Source organism: Furipterus horrens, unplaced genomic scaffold, assembly GCF_987537825.1.
Source record: "Furipterus horrens unplaced genomic scaffold, mFurHor1.1.pri manual_scaffold_1, whole genome shotgun sequence".
Lineage (NCBI taxonomy): Eukaryota > Metazoa > Chordata > Mammalia > Chiroptera > Furipteridae > Furipterus > Furipterus horrens.
In genome coordinates this window covers 109,032,522-109,052,341 of record NW_028327171.1, presented here as the reverse complement: position 1 = coordinate 109,052,341, position 19,820 = coordinate 109,032,522, and the positions used below count along the sequence as shown (strand labels likewise).

At 42.8% G+C, this 19,820-nt stretch overlaps 1 protein-coding gene across 1 annotated transcript; it reads left to right on the top strand.

Moving 5' to 3' along the window:
* The first annotated feature begins 15,351 nt into the window (after positions 1-15,351).
* Positions 15,352-18,546, top strand: LOC150021675 (uncharacterized). Its single transcript, XM_090286969.1, has 3 exons — positions 15,352-15,386; positions 17,438-17,538; positions 17,575-18,546. Exons 1-3 carry the CDS (start codon positions 15,352-15,354, stop codon positions 18,333-18,335), a joined length of 897 nt encoding a protein of 298 aa, XP_090143095.1. The 3' UTR covers positions 18,336-18,546.
* The last annotated feature ends 1,274 nt before the right edge of the window (positions 18,547-19,820 follow it).

The following is a 19,820-nucleotide window of genomic DNA, read 5'->3' as shown; positions in this document are numbered from 1 at the left end:
GAGGTTGAGAAGAACTATATGCACAACCAATGGACATGGACTAAAAGGGGGGGACAACTGGAGGGAAGGGGGCCACCAGGTAGAAAGGAGCAGAGGGAAAAGAAATTGGGACAACTGTAACAGCATAATCAATAAAACATTTAAAAAAGAAAAAGAAAAGAAACCACATCCATCTATACAGGTTGGAAGAACAGAGATGTGGAATGGGCTAGTCCCACAACCAGGTATTGTGGATAAAAATTTGGGAGGGGTATCTCAGGAGTAAAGAGTCGTAGCCTATCACTAGGCCCCTCAGACCAGGGTTCCAGGGCCAAAAAGGTAAGTCCCCATAACTTCTAGTTGAAAAAACCAATGGGGATTGAGTCAGTGGAAGAAACTTCTGGAGTCCCAAGCAGTTCCTCTTAAAGAACCCACACACAGACTCACCTACTCAGACTCACTCACTCTGAGGTCCAGCACCAGGGTAGCAGCTTGAAAGGCACCCATGGCATAAGGGAGGAACTGAAGTGTCTGGGATCAAGGTGAGAGCTGGGGGACAGCTTTATCCCAGACAGAAGTATTCACAGAGGCCATTGTCCCTCTTCTGAACACCCGCCACTCCCCTAGCAGAGCTACAGAGCCAGCAGGAAGGGGCCATATCTGAGACTTTATTAATCTGACTAACACTTTGCCCCACTCTGGAGATCCCCTGAGGCTCTGTCCCACCAAACTCATGGGCACACCCAAGCTGTTAACAGTGGCTTTTCCATATGAATGGCTGGACTTGGCTTATGCTTCACAACTTGCTAAATCCTCTCAAACAAGCAACAGCTAGCCACATTGAGTTTCCAACCCTCATACATCTTGCTAAGTGGCCCCAGGCCTGGCACTAGCAGCAGCCAGCCTAAGTTCATAGTTTGCCTTTGCCTGGGAATCTCCAAGCCCAGCACAAGTAGTAGCCATCTGCATATTGCCCCAGGCAGAACATAGGTGGGGGCTGACTTTGGCCTATACCCCCCAGGAAATCCCAGAGCCTGCACACCAATGGACAGCTACAGATCATGTCAGAGCACCTCCACCCTGCCTCTGCACAACTGATCCTCCACAGAGGGCAGAGGTTGATGATCAATGGTCACAGCAGCCCTTGCAGCAGACTGGCCTGGGTAAATCCCTCCCATGGACTCGAAGAGAGCGATCAGGGATCAACTGCAAGAGGAGGGTCTACTCAGCTCACAGAAAGGCACACCTCGAGTACCCAGCTTGGGTGATAGGGGAGCTGTGCCGCTGAACTCTACAATATGCCTACTACATTAGGCTATGCTACCAAGACACAGCGTCAAAGCAGAAACAAACCCAGGGAGGCTGCCAAATTAAGGAGGCAAAGAAACATTGTCCAATGAAAGAAAAGATCAAAACTCCAAAAAAAAGAGCTAAACAAAATGGAGATAAGCAATCTATCAGATGCAGAGTTCAAAATGCTGGTGATAAGGATGCTCAAGGAACTTAGTGAGGACCTCAATAGCATAAAAAAGATCCAGTCAGAAAGGAAGGACACACTAATTGAAATAACAATTTACAGGGAAACAACAGTAGAGTAGATGAAGCCAAGAATCAAATCAATGATTTGGAACATAAGGAGGCAAAAAACACCCAATCAGAAGAAGAAGAGAAAGGAATCTTCAAAAATGAGGTTAGTGTAAGGAGCCTCTGGGACATCTTCAAGCTTTCCAGCATTTACATCATAGAGGTGCCAGAGGAGAAGAGGAAGAACAAGTAATTAGAAATCTATTTCAAAAAACAATGAAAGAAAACTTCCCTAATTTGGTGAAAGGAATAGACATGCAAGTCCAGGAAGTGCAGAGTCCCAAACAAGATGGATACAAAGTGGCCCACTCTAGGACACATCATAATTAAAATGCCAAAGGTTAAAGATAAAGAGAGAATCTTAAAAGCAGCAAGAGAAAAGAAGGTAGTTACCTACAGGAGAGTTCCCATAAAACTGTCTGCTGATTTCTCAAAAGAAACTTTTCAAGCTAGAAGGTATTGGCAAGAAATATTCAAAGTCATGAAGAGCAGAGATTTACAGCCAAGATTGCTCTACCCAGCAAAGCTATCACTCAGAATCAATGGGTGATAAACAACTTCCCAGAAAAGAAAAAACTAAAAGAGTTCATTATCACCAAACCATTATTATAGGAATTGTTAAAGGGATTTATTTAAGAAAAAGGTTGTCAGACAGGAGAGGAGTGTGGGAGAATGGGTGAAGAGATGAGGGGATTAATAAGTACAAGTAGATCATTATAGAATAGCCATTGGGATGTAGAGTAAGTACAGGTATTCCCCGTAAAACACGATACTTCTATAACACAGTTTCACTCTAACACAGTTAGAGAATTGGGGAAAAAACCTTGTATAACACAGTACTTCTATAACACGTTTTGGCTCTAGCATGATATGCCTGTAGAAGATATCCAAGAATTGCTGGTAGAAGAAGAAACTGATGAAGCAATTTTGGTGGAAATGACATCTGGAATGTGCCAAGATAACTTAGGGGATGATAGCACTGATGAAAATGAAGAAGGTAAGCAGTTTACTCTAAAAAGTGTAAAGAAAGACCTAGACTTAGCCGAACAGCTAGAGTCATATTTCTTAAATGAAGATCCTTGCACTGAAAGAAGCACAAAGTTTAAGAGGGAACTTCAAAAGTGCTTAGCACCATATAATGAAATTTATACAGATCTCTCAGCTAAAAGCAAGCAATCTAAAATAACAGATTTTTTTTGCAAAAAGTAGAGCCTAGAACTCAAGATAATACCAAAGAAAATTCAGAGGATGAGGATATTTTATCAAAAAGAAAACACATTTGGTTAATGGAGCTTAGTAGTGATGATGAAGAAAACATTACTTAATTCATATTAATATGTAATACTTTTGATGAAAATTGCTTTAATAAAGATATTTCTCTTAATTATAAAAATATAATAGTATCTTTTTTTAATTTTTGGAAACTAACCCCCCTTTTTGTACTAGTTCTTTGTTTCGTATAACATGGATTTGCATAACACAGCATTTGTTAGGATCCTAACAACCATGTTATATGGGGGTTACCTGTATAGGGAATGGAGTAGCCTTAGAACTTACATGCATGACCCATGCGGTAAATGAGATTTTCTCTTGGTATAATCAGAACGATTAAGATAAATATGAAAGGCAATTATTTTCCCCCTCTAAGTGAATCGATGTACTCTAACGCTGTATTCATGGACTACTTGAAATATTTTGTGTCATGAGTATGTATCAGAGTTACAGGGAGTCTTGTTAGAATACAGAGGGCTCATTCAGTACATATGAGCTGGGGCTTGAAATGTGCATTTTGCAAAAAGGTTCCAAGTCATGGCAATGCTGTTGGTCTCAGGAACACAGTTAGAGAGCCACTGCCCTCATCGCATCTTTTCTCACCTCAGGAATGATAGGGTTGGGAAGGCTGAAAGATGCAAAGCAAAATCAATGGCAAACCCCAAACGGCAGAGCGGCTCCCATTTGTTGTTGACAAGTTTCCTCTCAAAGAGCAACAAACCCAGGCCCACCGTTAACATCCCTGAGAGTAGTTATACTCTCTAGAACCACTCACTTCCTCTAGGAGGAAACCTGAATTACAATTTGTAGCTGCCAAAAGAGAACTTTCTGACCTTAGTCAAACCTCCCCTTAATACCACTCAGTCAATGGAAAAGGAAGTAGGTGGGAAGTCAAACTACTTCCTGGGGAAAGCCCCATCTGTATAACTTCTCCAAGAGGCAATTAATGCCAGAACACAGATGAGTATGAGAGGGTTTTGTTTGTTTGTTATTTTTTAGAGCTGACTAAACTCAGTGGAATGAGTAGATAAGTGGTTGTGGAGTTTTACAAGCCAAGACTCCAAAAACTATTCCTGCTCTTTTTAAATGGAACATATCTCCAGTAATTAAAAGTCCACATGTCAGCATTTAAACCTCTTCTGAGCTTCTGACAACCTTTGTGTATGAGAAGACAAAAACTCAGCAAGAGAGCTCAACCACAATACTGTCTCCCAACAAATCAAGCACATTAATTTGCCCTTGTTTCCTTCTAGGGAATAACATTGTTTCTATGGAAAGATAGAGTCTGCGTTCTTGATTTATAGATACATATCTCGAATCTAGCCAGGGTTTGTGCTAATAAATATCACCCCTTTTCCTCTCCCAGGTTTTGAATCGTGTGAGAAATAAAACAAAGAATATGACAACTGGAGACAAAATATCGCTTATTTTGGAGAATGTGGCTTAGGGCTTCCTAATGCTGACTCCTTTCCCTCCTGAGTACAACAGTTTTGAATATCTAGGTTCTCTTGCAGAAGGCAGAAGGCAGGATCTGAGGTGATGGTTCCCAGTTTATTCTTCTGAAATAACTCACTACACCTCACTTAAAGCAGAGGGAATAAAGGCATGCCCAGAGTCCAGGAGCATGAGACTCATTGAGTCCCCTCCATGTGGCAGGAAACATCGGTGGTAAGCAAGAAGCATTTTCCTTTATGAGAAGCTCTTACATACCTTGTGTCTATATTCTGGGGTGTTGCAACCTGATGTGGTTTGGATTAGGAGGGGACATAAAAAAGGATGATTGCTGATTCATACTGTCAGAACTGCCTGGCTTTCTTATTGACTGTGTTTTCCCAGGTAAGGCCAGGGATGAGTAAGGAAGGCAGGTGTTTAGCAAGCCTCCATCCCTTCCTGGTCACTCTTTGTTTTATGCTCAGCAGAGAAGTGATATAGAAAACCAGGATAAATATTGACACAGTTGTAATATAATGGCATTAGCAGATACTGGCTCTGTGGGTCCTACTCTCTTGATATCTTAAACCCAAAACAAGAAAGACCAGTGAGCTGTTTCTGATTTAGGAGACAGGATTTGAGACCCCATATTCGAGACTCTGCAGCTAATTTTGTGATATCAGGCCACTTTTTAAATTTTCCTAGATTCCTGGTTAGCCTTTTATAAAGTGAAGGTAGTAGGTTGAAATGCCATGTAAAAATAGCAAAGGAAGTCCATCTTTGCAATGCATGTATAAAGAGCTCTTACAACACAAAAATAAGACAACACACAACTCAACTAAAAAAATGGGCAAATAGACTTCCAGCCAAGATGGAGGTGTAGGTAGACATGCTTCACTTCCTTGCACAACCATAACAAGGATTACATCTACCTCAAAACAAAAAACAACCAGGACTACCAGAAAACAGAGCTGCATGGAAATCCAACAAACAAAAACATAAAGAAGTAATACTCATCCAGACAGGTAGGAGGGGTGCAGACGGGAAGCCGGGGTGGTGAGGATACGGTATGGCGGTGGCAGCAAGGCAGTGGCTGCAGACGGCCAGCGCAACAAGCAGTCACACGTTATAAAAGCTGAGAGGGACACCTGGGGAGCAGTCCCAGTTCCAAGCCAGGCTGTGCAGCTCACAGTTCTAGCACCAGGAAAATAAAGCCTCATTGTTTCTGGCTGTGAAAAACCAGAGGGGGTTGGGGTGGTGGAACAAACGACTGGTCTCTCAGGAGAGTCTGCTTAAAGGGCCCCCATGGTCCTAGAACTCTTGAAAACCCACCCACTCTTGGAACCATCACCAGGACAACAGCTAAAGGGCGCTAGTCACATACAGGAAGTGGGTGAAGTGACTGTAAAAGGGGCGAGTGCCAAGTGAGCAGCATCATTCCCTCTCTGCCCCCGCCTCCACAACAGAGCCACAAGACGGTGAAACCCGTCACCAGCACTGACGAATGAATACCTAAGGCTCTGCCTTTTACAATGTAAAAGGTACAACAGCTCTACCTAAGACACAGAGGCAAACTCAGGAGGCTGTCAGGTTGAGGAGACAGAGAAGTAAGGACCAAAAGAGGGAGCAGTTGAAGGCTCCAGACGGAGAACTAAGTGAGGAGGAGATAGCCAACCTAGCAGATACAGAGTTCCAAACACTGGTGATAACAATGCTTAGATAAATGATTGAGTACAGCAAATGTATAAGGGAAGAAGTGAAGGCTCTACTTAGTGAAATGAAGAAAAATCTGCACAAAACCAATGGTGAAAGGAAGGAAGCCAGGGTTCAAATCAGCAATTTGGAACATAAGGAAGAAATAAACAATCAATACAGAATGAAGAAACAAGAACTGAAAAAACTGAAGAGAGTCTTAAGAACCTCTGGGACAACTTTAAACATACCAAGATTCAAATCATAGGGGTGCCAGAAGAAGAAGAGGGAGAGCAAGAAATTGAAAACTTACTTGAAAAAATAATGAAGGAAAACGTCCCTAATTTGGAGAGGAAATAAACATACAAGTCCAGGAAGCACAGAGTCCCAAACAAGCTAGACCCAAAGAGGATCACACCAAGAAACATCATCATTAAAATACCAAAGGTAAAAAATAAAGAGAGGATGTTAAAAGCAGCAAGAGAAAACAAAGGAGTTCCCATAAGTCGGCAGCCGTCCGTCTCGAGAGAGGATGGTGTAGCTTCTTAAGAGTCTATCTGCACCGCCGAGAATGGCTGTGCAGTCCGACTCGGGAGTGGCACGGTATCTGTCTCCTCCCGTGTTGAATCGACATCTTGCGATGACGCTGGAGTGTCCTCTCCAGTGAAGCTGAAGCTACAGAGCCTGGGCAGGGTGATATGGAGGGTCTGCTGTTGCCCATGCAGCAGACCCCCCCTCTCTTCGCAGCTGAAGGATCCAAGGGAAAGACGGAGTCAATACAGCTTGGCTTCAGGTGCGCCGCAGGAGTTGCCGGTGTTGACTACAACGTCAAACCGCCTTAGGGACTCCGGCTCCGGATTTTCTGTCGGGGTTTATTCCCTTAGCCTTTCCCCTGAAGAGGTATACCGCAAGGCAGCGGAGGTTTTTTGGAGTCAGAGTTTTCCTTCTCTGATGTGCCCTGACTGGAAGATCGAACCAGCGACACTTAGCTCGCAGGCCGACGCTCAATCCACTGAGCCAAACCAGCCAGGGACGGCCACTTGGTATATACCAGCCAATTATGCTGTGGCCAATGTCAGAGTCAGAGAGACGCTGGGGTCAATGAGAAACATGAGACATAGGGACACTCTACTATAATATATGTGAGAGATTAAGTCTTTACATAGAGGTTCTATCATTTAATGTCAATTTACAACTATTTATTTTATCAATAACATGTGTTTATATTGCAATAAATCCTTCTAGTGGCAATGAACTCAATAGAAATGAAGACGTATATTTAATGAAAAATTAAGTACAGTACTGAAGATCCAAGAAAGTTAATGATGAATATGTTTCTCAGATTCAGTTTGTTTACATTTGTCATTCTCCAAGGGGATCATAGTAATATCATTAAATACATGCAAGCCAGAAGACTAAATCTGCTAAGGAAGGATCGGTTAATAGTTTAAGAAGAACGTGTTGGAAGAAAAGTTAACCACTAAAGCTTCAAGAGGTGCATTTACACATCACTCTCTGAAGCATGATTTTTTGTTTAAATCATATGACTGTTACTCTAAACATATTTCAATATATTTTCAATTCCAAGTTCCCATAAGACTGTCAGCTAATTTCTCAAAAGAAACTTTGCAGGCTAGAAGGGACTGGCAAGAAGTATTCAAAGTGATGAAAAGCAAGGACCTACAACCAAGATTACTCTATCCAGCAAAGCTATCATTTAGAATGGAAGGGCAGATAAAGTGTTTCCCAGACAAGGTAAAGCTAAAGAAGTTCATCATCACTAAGCCATTGTTACATGAAATATTAAAGGGACTTATTTAAGAAAAAGAAGAAGATCAAAACTATGAACTATAAAATAATAACAAATTCTTAACTATCAACAACTGAATCTAAACACCAAAAACAATTAGAACAGGAACAGAATCATAGATATGGAGATCATATGGAGGGTTTTCATTGGGAAGGGGTAGGGGGAGAATGGGGGAAATGGTGCAAGGAATAAGAAGCATAATTGGTAGCTACATAATAGAAACAGGGCGTTAGAATAGCAAAGTAAATAGAGAAGCTGAAGAACTTATATGCACAACCCATGGACATGACCTAAGGGGGGTGGTGATTGCTCGAAGGGATGGAGGTGCCAGGCAGAGGGGTCAAAGACAAAAAAGATTGGGACAACTGTAATAGCATAATCAATAAAATATATTTGGGACTTCCAGCCAAGACACTGCGTCTCCCTCCACAGCTATGAAGGAATACAACTACCTCAAAACTAGAAACAACGAGAAGTTCCAGAAAATCAAATTGCATGGAAGTCCAGCAAACAAAGATATAAAGAAGAAATACTCATCCAGACAGGTAGGAGGGGTGGAGCCGAGGTGGAGAGGACGTGGAGTGGTGGCGGTAGCAGCGGTGGCAGCAGCAGACTGGCAGAAAGCGCAGTCACATGTTCTAAAAAGTCAGGAGGGACACCTGAGGAGCCTTCCCAGCTCCTCACCAGACCTCGAAGCCAACTGTCCCAGTAATGGGGAAAATCAAGCCTCATTGCTTCTGACTGTGCAGACCAGTGTGGGTTGGAGTGGAGGCAGAAATTGCCGGTCTCAGCAGAGTCCAATTGTTTAAAGGGCCCCCATGGTCCTAAAATGTCCGCAGACCCACCCGCTCTGGGAACCATGAACAGAGCAGCAGCTAGAGGGGTGCAAGTCTGGTATGGAATTGGGAGAGGTGCCTGGAAAAGGGGCGAGTGCTGGGCAGGCGGCATTGTTCCCTCTTGGACCCCTCCCCCACACACAGCGCCACAACGTGGTGAAACAGGTCGCCATGTACTGATGAATCCCTAAGGCTCCGCCCCTTACAACGTAACAGGAGCAACAGCTCTACCTGGGATGCAGAGGCAAACAAACATGAGCCTGTCAGAATGAGGAGACAGAGAAGTATGGCCCAAAAGAGGGAACGGATCAAGGTTCCAGTGGGAAAACTAAGTGACGAGGAGATAGCCAACATTATAGACACAGAATTCAAAACACTGGTGATAAAGATGCTCACAGGCTTGACAGATATGCTTGAGTATGGCAAACGCATAAGAGAAGAAGTGAAGGCTATGTTAAGTGAAACGAAGGAAAATCCACACAAAACCAATGGTGAAGGGAAGGAAACCGGGGTTCAAATCAATGATCTGGAACATAAGGGAGAAAAAAACAGTCAACCAGTGCAGAATGAGGAAGCAAGAATTGAAAAAAATGAGGAAAACTTCCCAAATTTTGTGAAGATGGACACACAGGTCTGGGAAGGACGGAGGGTCCCAGGTGAGCTGGACCCATAGGGGACCACACACGGATGCATAATTTCTGAGATGCCAAAGGTGAAAGATAAAGACAGAGTCCTGGGGGCAGCAAGAGAGAGATGGAGAGTTGCCTACAGGGCGGTGCCTATAGGACTATCAGCTGATTTCTCAGAGGACACTTTGCGGGCAGGAAGAGACTGGCAAGCAGTATTCAATGTGATGAACAGCAACCTACAACCAAGATTTCTCTATCCAGCAAAGCTATCATTTGGAATGGAAGGGCAGATGAAGTGCTTCCCAGACAAGGTGAAGCTAAAGGAGTTCATCATCACCAAGCCATTATTATATGAAATATTAAAGGGACTTATTTAAGAAAAACAAGATCAAAACTATGAACACTAAAATGACAACAAACTCACAACTATCAACAAATGAATCTCAAAAATAAAAACAAAATTCAACTAAGCAAACCAGAATAGGAACAGAATCATAGGTATGGGGATCATTTAGAGGGTTATCAGCTGGGAGGGGGGAGGGGGAGAAATGGGTAAATGGTGCAGGGACAAGAAGCATAATTGGTTGGTACAAAATAGACAGGGGGTTGTTAAGAATAATATAGGAAAGGGTGAAGCCAAAGAACTTATATGCACGACCCATGGACATGAACTAAGAGGGGATGGGATTGCTGGAGGGAAGGAGGGTACTGGGCAGAGGGGAGCGAAGGGGAAAAATATTGGGACTACTGTAACAACATAATCAATAAAATATACCTAAAAAAAGAAAAAAAGAAAAAGAATAGTATAGGAAATGGAGAAGCCAAAGAACTTACATGCACAGCCAAGGACATGAACTAGTGTGTGTGTGTTGGGGGTGGGAGGATTGCCGGAGGGATGGGGGTACCAGGCAGGGAGGGGCAAAGAGGGAATAATTGGGACAACTGTAATAACATAATCAATAAAATATACCAAAGGAAAAATAAAATAAAATTACTTAAAATAAAAAAAATATTTTTAATTAAAAAATGGGCAAATAATTTGAAAAAATATTTTAGAAAAACAAAAAGATATGAGTGGCAATTAAGCACACGAAAAGTTGCTCAGGGGAGGGAGGAATAAGGGGACTATATGGTAATGGGAACAAATGTAATAAGATTAAGTTAAAAATAAAAGTTATCCCAGTACCAAAAAAAAAAAAGGCGTTCAGTATCATTTGTCATCAGGAGATGCAAATTAAAACCAAAGAGAGATACCACTACATACCCTTTGGAATGCTTAATATTAAAAGACTGATAATAACCAAGTGTTGGCCAGGGTGGGTAGCAACTGAAACTCATATACCATTGATGGGAATGTAAAATGGTACAACTGTGGAAACAGTTTGATGATTTTTTAAAAGTTAAACATATTCTTACAATATGATGAAGCCATTTCATCCTTGAGTATTTACCCAAGAGAAATGAAAGCATATATCCACACAAAGATGTGTGCACGGTTATTCATAACACCTTTATTTGTAATAGTCAAAAGCTGGAAATAACTCAAATGTCCATCAACAGATGAATAGGTAAAATATGATATATCCAGCATATCTATTATTACTATTCAGAAATAAGAAAAAGCTATTAAGATATACAACAAGATGAATGAATCTTAAAATGTGCTGACTGAAAGAAACCAGATCAAAAGTAAAAACCCCAAAACCCAGTACGTCTGTATGATTGCATTTATATATAATTCTAGAAAATGCAAACTAATCTATAGTTGCAGAAACGAGATCAGTAGTTACCTCAGCCTGGGGGTGTGGGGAAGGATGGACACAAGAAAATGTTTGGGGGTTATGAGAATGTTTGATATCTTGATTACAGTGATATGTGTCAAGACTTTAAATAGTATATGCAGTTTACTATACATAAGTTTTATGTCAATAAAATTGTAAAAGTAAGAAGAAAAGGAAGGAACTCAGGAAGGCAGGAAGGAAGGGCTGATACACACAGTAATATAGAAGAATTTCAAAATCATTTTGCTGAGAAGGAGACACCAGAGATATAGTATGTACGACATCACTCCATTTTTATATAATTCTAGAAAAAGCCAACTACTCTCCAGTGACAAAAAGCAGATCAGTGGTTGTCTGGGGTTGGGGGTAGAGGGAGGAGTAAACTGTGAAGGGGCAAGTGAAAACTATAGGGTCTGATAAAAATATTCTGTATCTTGATTGTAATGGTGGATTCACATGTATATACATCTATCAAAACTCCTGGAATTTTACACTTTAAGTGGGTTTATTTATTGATGCAAATTATACCTACTTCAATAAAATGACTTTAAAGAAAAAAAGATTTTTTTAAAGGCTTTTGTTTAACTCCTGATGCCAGGAATCATTCAAGTTGAGAATAAAAGCACAAAACATGGGTCCAAGAGGTGTCTTTGCTTGGGGAAAATATGTGAACACCCCTCTCAGCTTTATAAGCCAACCCCAAAACCCATTGCTGAATGGAAACTTTTGGGACAACAAGAAACTAACCTGCTGTGTAATAATATGAAAAATTTTGTTTTTACTATGGTCAGGGTTAAAACTCTGGCTAATATTCACAAGGTGTTATTGGTTTCATTCCCCAGGCTGGGGCTACACCCGGGGGGAGATGGGGTCCTAGATTTTAAAGGAGAGGACTGGGTTAAGAAGACTCTCATTCAACTGATAAAGCTGGTTCCTGAAATGAGGTGAGAGGTCAGGGGCTGAGGAGCAGCAGGGAGTAGAGAAACTGGGAAGTGGCTACACAGGCAATGAACAACCATGAAAGAAGAGACAGAGTCACCTGTTCTAAGTTTCCCCTTTTCTACACTGTATTTTCCCCTCCTTGACCTGTCACCCATAAGCCTGCAGTAAACTTAGGTTTACTGCCACAATTTGATATTAACTGTGTTTGAGGACGTTAATGGCAGGGGGTGGGGTTGGGGGGGGGACAGGGCTGTGTCCAGGTAGTGTGATCTGTGGAGAGTGTGGAAGCTTGGAGACACGATTACAGAGCTGCTGGATGTGACCATCAGGGAGGCCCAGAGTGGTGATCCACAGCGAAAGGTGACAAGAACTAAGCAACAAAAACAGTCATGGGAAACATGTAAGTACTCCTCAGGATTCCTGAAACTATGGGTGAAAGAAAATGGATTTTCTGCACTGAAATGGGGGTGACTGAAGCACAGACTATGTCATTGGGTGTTTAAAGAAATGGTGACCTCATAAAAGGTGGTAGGTTGGGACGTTTGGGATATAAAGAGATTAACTGCTACCACCTCTTACCACCACCCCACCTCTCAAGGATGTTTGAACTGTCCTGAGTTATTTTGGACTATGAGTCAGAAAAATAGTATAAAGCCAGGTTTATCTATTTTATCTCAAAAGCTCAACTGAGACCTAATGTATATGACCAGAACCTAAGGAGTAATTGCCTTTGGCTGCTCTGACATCAGTTAATGACCGGACTTTGTACCTGAAAGAGAGTTAAAACTAAAGAGTTGGGGGTGGATCATTTCCTCCTCCGATTACCTAGCAAGAAGATCTAAAATGCAAGCCTCCGCTCACCTCACTCTGCTCGCCCTCCTTTTTATAACTTCAGGTAAGGAACATTTAAATTTTTAAAATTCTTTTAATCATGTTTGTTGTCTTTGAGATAGAATCAACAGGCTTTAGCTACTAATTCCCACAGCCCAACTGATGGACTATTTTGTGGATGAAATTTCCTCTCCAGCTTGGACATAAAGCATTTTAGCTTGTGATAAAGGAAGATAGAGCAGTACTAAGCAGGCCTCTGGACTAAGGTTTCGGGTTCAGCAAACCAGAGACTGGTTTTTAAGAGTTCCTGAGGCCAGAGAAGAGTCACTTGGTAGGTTCCAAGGGCCCAGTGCCCTTTTCTTTGATTTCCAGATGTCATTTGGGCCCTAATGCAGAGCAGGGACCCAGTTTAATTCCTGCTTCTGCCATCAAGAGTCTTTTGACCCCTTACATGTGGGAATTAAAGGTTTACCCCCAGGTAAATCTCTTAATCCCTCTGAGTATTGGATCACTCTTCTATTAAATGTGTCTCTCATATCAATGTCCTAGGTCCTGTCAGGCACAGGGTAAGCCCTTGATAAATGAGAACAGTAGGAATAGGATAGCAGCAGTCAAAATGGCTGGCTGGTGGACTGTATTCTTTCTTTCTTTTAAAATATTTTTTATTATATTTTACTGATTATGTTATTACAGTTGTCCCAATTTTTCCCCCTTTGCTCCCATTCACCCAGCCTCCACCCACCCCCATGCACTCAGGCAATCCCCACACCGTTGTCATGTACATGGATCATGCATATATGTGTTCTTTGGTTACTCTACTTCTATACATATTGTACTTTACGTTCCCATGACTATTCTGTGACTACCAATTTGTACTTCTTAATCCCTTCACTTCTTTTGCCCATTCCCCCAACCCCCTCCCATCTGGCAACCATCAAAGTGTTCTCTGTATTGCCCTGGCTAGTGTGGCTCAGTTAATTGAGTGCTGGCATGAGAACCAAAAGGTTACCAGTTCAATTCCCAGTCAGAGCACATGTCTGGGTTATAGGCCAGGTCCCCAGTTGGGGGCATGCGAGAGGCAACCAACTGATGTATCTCTTACACATCCATGTTTCTCTCCCTCTATTCCTCCCTCCCTTCCCCTCACTCTAAATGTAAAACAAATAAAATCTTTTTTTTAAAAAGATGAGTTGATGAGAAAAAAGCACATACCTATTTTTTAAAATGGTCTCTGTATCTATGATTCTGTTTCTGTTCTGCTTGTTTATTTTGTTTCTTAGATTCAATTGTTGATAGGTATGTATTTGTTGTCATTTTATTGTTTATAAGATAATTTTTAAAGAAGAATCTTTAACATTTCATATAATATTGATGGTTATTAACTCCTTCAACTTTATCTCGTATTGGAAGCTCTTTATGTGCCCTTCCATTCTAAATGATAGCTTTGCTGGGTAGAGTAATCTAGGTTGTAGATCCTTGTTTTCATTGCTTTTGAGTATTTCTTGCCAATCCCTTCTAGCCTGCAGTTTCTTTTGAGAAATTAGCTGACAGTTTTATGAGGGCTCCCTTGTAGGTTACTAACTGCTTTTCTCTTGCTGATTTTAAGATTCTCTCTTTGTCTTTAACCTTTGGCATTTTAATTATGATGTGTCTTGGGATGGGCTTCTTTGGTGTCTTGGGGTAGGCCTCTTTGGGTTCATCTTGTTTGAGACTTTCTACACTTCCTGGATTTGTATATCTATTTCTTTAACAAAGTTAGGGAAGTTTTCTGTCATTATTTTTTCAAGTAGGTTTCCAGTTCCTTTCTCTCTCTCTTCTCCTTTCTGACACCCCCCATGATGCAAATGGTATGCTTGAAGTTGTCTCAGAGACTCCTTACACTATCCTCATTTTTCTGGATTCTTTTTTCTTCTTGCTGTTCTGATTGGGTGTTTTTTGATTCTTTATATTCCAAATCACTGGTTTGATAATCAGCTTCATCTACTGTTGATTCCCTGTAAATTGTTTTTTATTTTAATTAGTGTATCCTTCATTTATGACTGGTTCTTTTTTATGAATTCCATGCTCTTTGTATGCTCTCGAAGTTATCGCTAAGTTCACTGAGCATCCTTATAACTAGTGTTTTGAACTCTGTATCTAGTAGGTTGCTTATCTCCATTTTGTTTAGTTCTTTTTCTGGAGTTCTGTTCTTTCATTCAGGCCACGTTTCTTTGTCTCCTCATTTTGGCAGCTTCCCTGTGTTTGTTTCTATGTATTAGGCAGAACTGCTACGTCTCCCAGACTTGGTAGAGTGGCCTAATGTAGTAGGTGTCCTATAGAGTCCATTGGCACAGCCTCCTCTATTACCCTAGCTGGGTACTTGAGGTACACCCACTGTCTGGGCTGTGTACACCTTCCTGTTGTAGTTGAGCCTTGATTGCTGTTGTCACATCCAAGGTCAGCCACCACCTGTGTTCTGTCCAGGGTCACACAGCATAAGCTACAAAGCAATCTGCTGATGGCTGCTGCTTTTTCTGGGCTTAGAGGTGTCCAGGTGAGGCCAAACTGTGAACCAAGGTCTGCCGATGCTAGTGCTGGACCTGGGGCAACTTAGCAAGAGGTACGGGGGCTCACAGAAGCCAGATGCTGCTTGTTTGAGATAATTTAAGAAAATCTGAAGCATGGGACAAGATAAGCCATTCATATGGAAAAGCCACTGGAAACAGCTTGGGTGTGCCCAAAAGTTGGGTGGGGCAGGATATCAGGGAATCACCAGGGTGGGACAAACAGTGTGAGCCAGGTTGATGGAGTCTCAAATATGTTGCCCACCTTCCAACTTTGTGGCTCTGCGGAAGGAGGGCTCAGAAAAGGAACAATGGCCTCTGCTAGTACTTCTGTCTGGTAGGAAGCTTCCCCCCAGCTCCTGCCCTGGTACCAGACAATTCACTTCCTCCCCATATGTCTCTGGTGCTTTTCAAGCTGCTACCCTAGTGATGAAGCTCAGAGGGAGTGAGTCTGAGTAAGTCTGTGCATAGGCCCTTTAAGAGGAACTGCCAGGGAGTCCAGCAGTTTTTGTCTTCCACAGCTTCAATCCCTGCTGGTTTTTACAGCCAGAAATTATGGAGACTTATCTTCCTGGCAGTTGAACCATGGGCTGGGAAGCCTAGTATGGGGCTGGGACTCCTCGCTTCTGAGATATCCCTCCCAATTTTTATCTGTCACACATGTCTGCATCTCTGCCCCTCCTACTAGTCTCAATGTGGTTTCTTCTTTAATTCTGTAGTTGTAGGACTTCCATTCAGCTCAATTTCTGATGGTTCTGAATAATGGTTATTCTATAGTTAAGTGTAATTTTGATGTGGTTGCACAAGGAGGCAATCTGTGTTTCTCTATGCCACCATCTTGATCAGCAGTCTGGACTATTTTCTTGCCCCTGGAAAAGCAATTGCTTATCTCTTAGGAATGATTATTTAAGCCAGGCCCTGTTTAGGTGAAGAGCTAGGGATTCACAGGAATCAGGTTGCCTCTTCAGCACTTTTCTATATTCAAGTGTTTAGAAATTGCTTCCTCTCAAAACCTTTTTCTTTTAATAATTTTTAAACTGATTGTCATTGTCAGAGTTATTAATGACAATTAGGGTTCTAGAAAACTGATTATTAGATCATTAAGCATTTACTACCCCATTCTTCCAGGGGCTCTTAAGAGTTAAAAAAGGACAACTTTTTAACTAAGATTACTATAGCTCTTAGGGCAAAAACCATCTCTATTTATCTTACTCTTTAAGAAGTTCATGTGTCTAGAATTATTAATGGGTAAATATTACTAGAAATATATCTCTGGAAAAAGTTTAATACACACTTAATGAGATTTTTTTATTTCATCATTCTTTAAACACACCCTTTCCCTTCTCTCCCTCATACCTATCAACAGTTAAAATGCCATGTAATGGAAAATTGGAGGAATCTCTTTAAACTGTGAGACAAAGGAGTTTGCTTCCAGGTTGTAATAGCGCCACCTGGTGACATTTTTAATTGTCCTCACTGAGGAATATTAAACCCTGCAGACATAAATGATATTACTTCTTGGTATCATTAACTCTGTCACATTTTTAATAACATTTTCCCAGTTTTGTCCATTTAATTTTTAATTTTATTTATTGTGGGTTTTTGGGGGAGTGTGTTTTGGAAGTTAGTCGTGTATTGTTGTTTTTAATGTAGTCAACTATACAGTAAGTCCTCATCTAACATTGTAGATAGGTTCTACAACTTAAAGCAAAATGATATATAATTAAACCAATTTTAAAATAGGCTAATTGATACAAACACAAGTTAAGTTTCTCTATCATCTCATCAAAATTATAACAAAAAAGATGTTGAATGAGAACATTATTTGAGGACCTATTGCGTTTATTTTTCAGAAAAGAATTAATTGGGTACTAATTACTGCTGACCTTGAAACACACAGGTTTCATTTTTTAAATCCAAGTGTAAATGGACTCATGCAGTTCAGACCTGCATTTTTCAAGGGTCAACTCTATTATTAAGTAGTAATTTTCATTATATATTCAATGTTCTGTCTTCTCAAACTTGATATCTTTGTTCCTCAGTTCCTCTTCAACCTCAGTTGTTACAGCTAACACCGCCAAAATGGCCAAAATTGTTCTTTTTACAGCCACTACAGCTGCTTCCTCGACAAACGACCTGGCCGCTTCCTCGACAGCCACCCCGACCTCTTCCTCAACAGCCGACCCGACCTCTTCCTCGACGGCCGACCTGACCTCTTCCTCGACGGCCGACTCGACGGCCGACCCGACGGCTTCCTCGACGGCCGCCCCGACCTCTTCCTCGACGGCCGACCCGACCTCTTCCTCGACGGCCGCCCCGGCCTCTTCCTCGACGGCCGACCCGACGGCTTCCTCGACGGCCGACCCGACGGCTTCCTCGACGGCCGACCCGACGGCTTCCTCGACGGCCGACCCGACCTCTTCCTCGACGGCCGCCCCGGCCTCTTCCTCGACGGCCGACCCGACGGCTTCCTCGACGGCCGACCCGACGGCTTCCTCGACGGCCGCCCCGGCCTCTTCCTCGACGGCCGACCCGACGGCTTCCTCGACGGCCGACCCGACCTCTTCCTCGACGGCCGACCCGACGGCTTCCTCGACGGCCGACCCGACGGCTTCCTCGACGGCCGCCCCGGCCTCTTCCTCGACGGCCGACCCGACGGCTTCCTCGACGGCCGACCCGACCTCTTCCTCGACGGCCGCCCCGACCTCTTCCTCGACGGCCGACCCGACGGCTTCCTCGACGGCCGACCCGACGGCTTCCTCGACGGCCGCCCCGACCTCTTCCTCGACGGCCGACCCGACGGCTTCCTCGACGGCCGACCCGACGGCTTCCTCGACGGCCGCCCCGGCCTCTTCCTCGACGGCCGACCCGACGGCTTCCTCGACGGCCGCCCCGACCTCTTCCTCGACGGCCGACCCGACGGCTTCCTCGACGGCCGACCCGACCTCTTCCTCGACGGCCGCCCCGACCTCTTCCTCGATGGCCGCCACGACCACTCCCACTGAAACAACCACAACTTCCTCAATAGCTCCTACAGGTAATATCACAGTCACAATAGGTAATTCCCGAGGGACTGTCTCTTCAGTGACTTCCGGCAGTGTCACTTTACCAAAGACTAGCACCCCAAACCCCGATACCACAGGTAAGAATGACTTTCAAAGATGCCTCACAGAGGAGTCAGCTTTGTGGAGGGTGGTAGGCAAGTATGTTCTGCTGAAATAGGGAAGTGGGTAGTAAGAGTCTCAAGGGTCCCTTGGACATGAACCCTTGGAATTAAAAAATCTGAGTAAAAACGGCTAGTAGTGGTGGCAAAGATCCTAAAACATTACCAACAGTTCCATTCTGTTCTCCTTTCCTTACTACCCATCCTACCTCAAGCTATTTTCCAGATGTGAAATATTTTTATGAACTTTGACTTTATAAAAGCTATTTCTCCAGTTGCTCTCTCCCTGGGAGGTTTTTGGAAATAGTTTCATTTTCTCTGTGAAGGTGAGGTCCAAATAAGCATCAACTCTTCAGCCCCACCGGTCTAGCTCCTTTACCTAAGGAAAGAGTCCATTCTACCCTGACTCCTTATCAGATGTTATTGAAAAATAGAACAAGTTATGACGATGGCTGATCATAATTGAGTTTGGGCCAATTTGTGGAATTTGAGCCTGAGAGATAAAAAGCCAAACAACAGCAGTGCTCAAACTGTCTCAGACAGGACCAGGGCCATTGTCAAAGCACACATGTCCCAGGGGTGCTGTCTAAGAGTTGGCTTCAAGCCAGAGATGTTGAAACAGAAACTACTTATTTCCTGAAGTTTGGTCTACAATAGCGGTCAGCAAACTTTATCAAAAAGGCAAACTAGTGAATATTTTAGGCTTTATAGGCCACAACAGGGTCTCTCTTGCAACTATTCCACTCTGCCATTTTGCCATAAAACCAGTTATAGTCAATATATAAATTAATGAGCCTAGCTGTGTACCAATAAAACTTTATTTATAAAAAAGAGAAGATTGGCCGGATTTGGCTCATAAGTTATAGTTTGTCAACTTCCAGTCTAAAAGAATCCTCAAACCTAGGCTTGAAGGGTCTAGGTAAACCCTGTTATTCCCACATAGGGAAATGGAGACCTAGTGAAGGTAACAACTTGCCCAAGGTCAAAGAGCAAGTTGAGTCTTCCTTCACTTAGATCCTTTTGGCTTCCCAAATGTTCTGTGATAGACCTAAAAAATGGATGACTAAGCAAATGGACCTGGAGCTTGTATCTAAGACCTTACTCACAGTCTTTCATGTTTGGAGGGGCCACTCAGAAGACTAGGTCAAGTGGGACACAGCTCCACAATCAGCTTTCCTGGAGTCCGGGAAGGGAGCTCTTCTAAGCTGTTTCTGCTTCCCCTGACCTTCGATGTGTTCTGGCCCTCCCACTAACTGTGGTGAGTGGGGCAAGCCACTTTTCTCTGGGTTTCAACTTACTCATCTGTACCAAGGTGTGACTGAACTAA

Coding starts and splice junctions, on each gene's coding strand:
- LOC150021675 (XM_090286969.1), top strand. CDS start 15,352: ATGCTAGTGCTGGACCTGGGGCAACTTAGCAAGAG. Junction 15,387..17,437: donor CTGGGGCAACTTAGCAAGAG/GTACGGGGGCTC, acceptor TTCTTTTTACAG/CCACTACAGCTGCTTCCTCG. Junction 17,539..17,574: donor CCTCTTCCTCGACGGCCGAC/CTGACCTCTTCC, acceptor TCGACGGCCGAC/CCGACGGCTTCCTCGACGGC.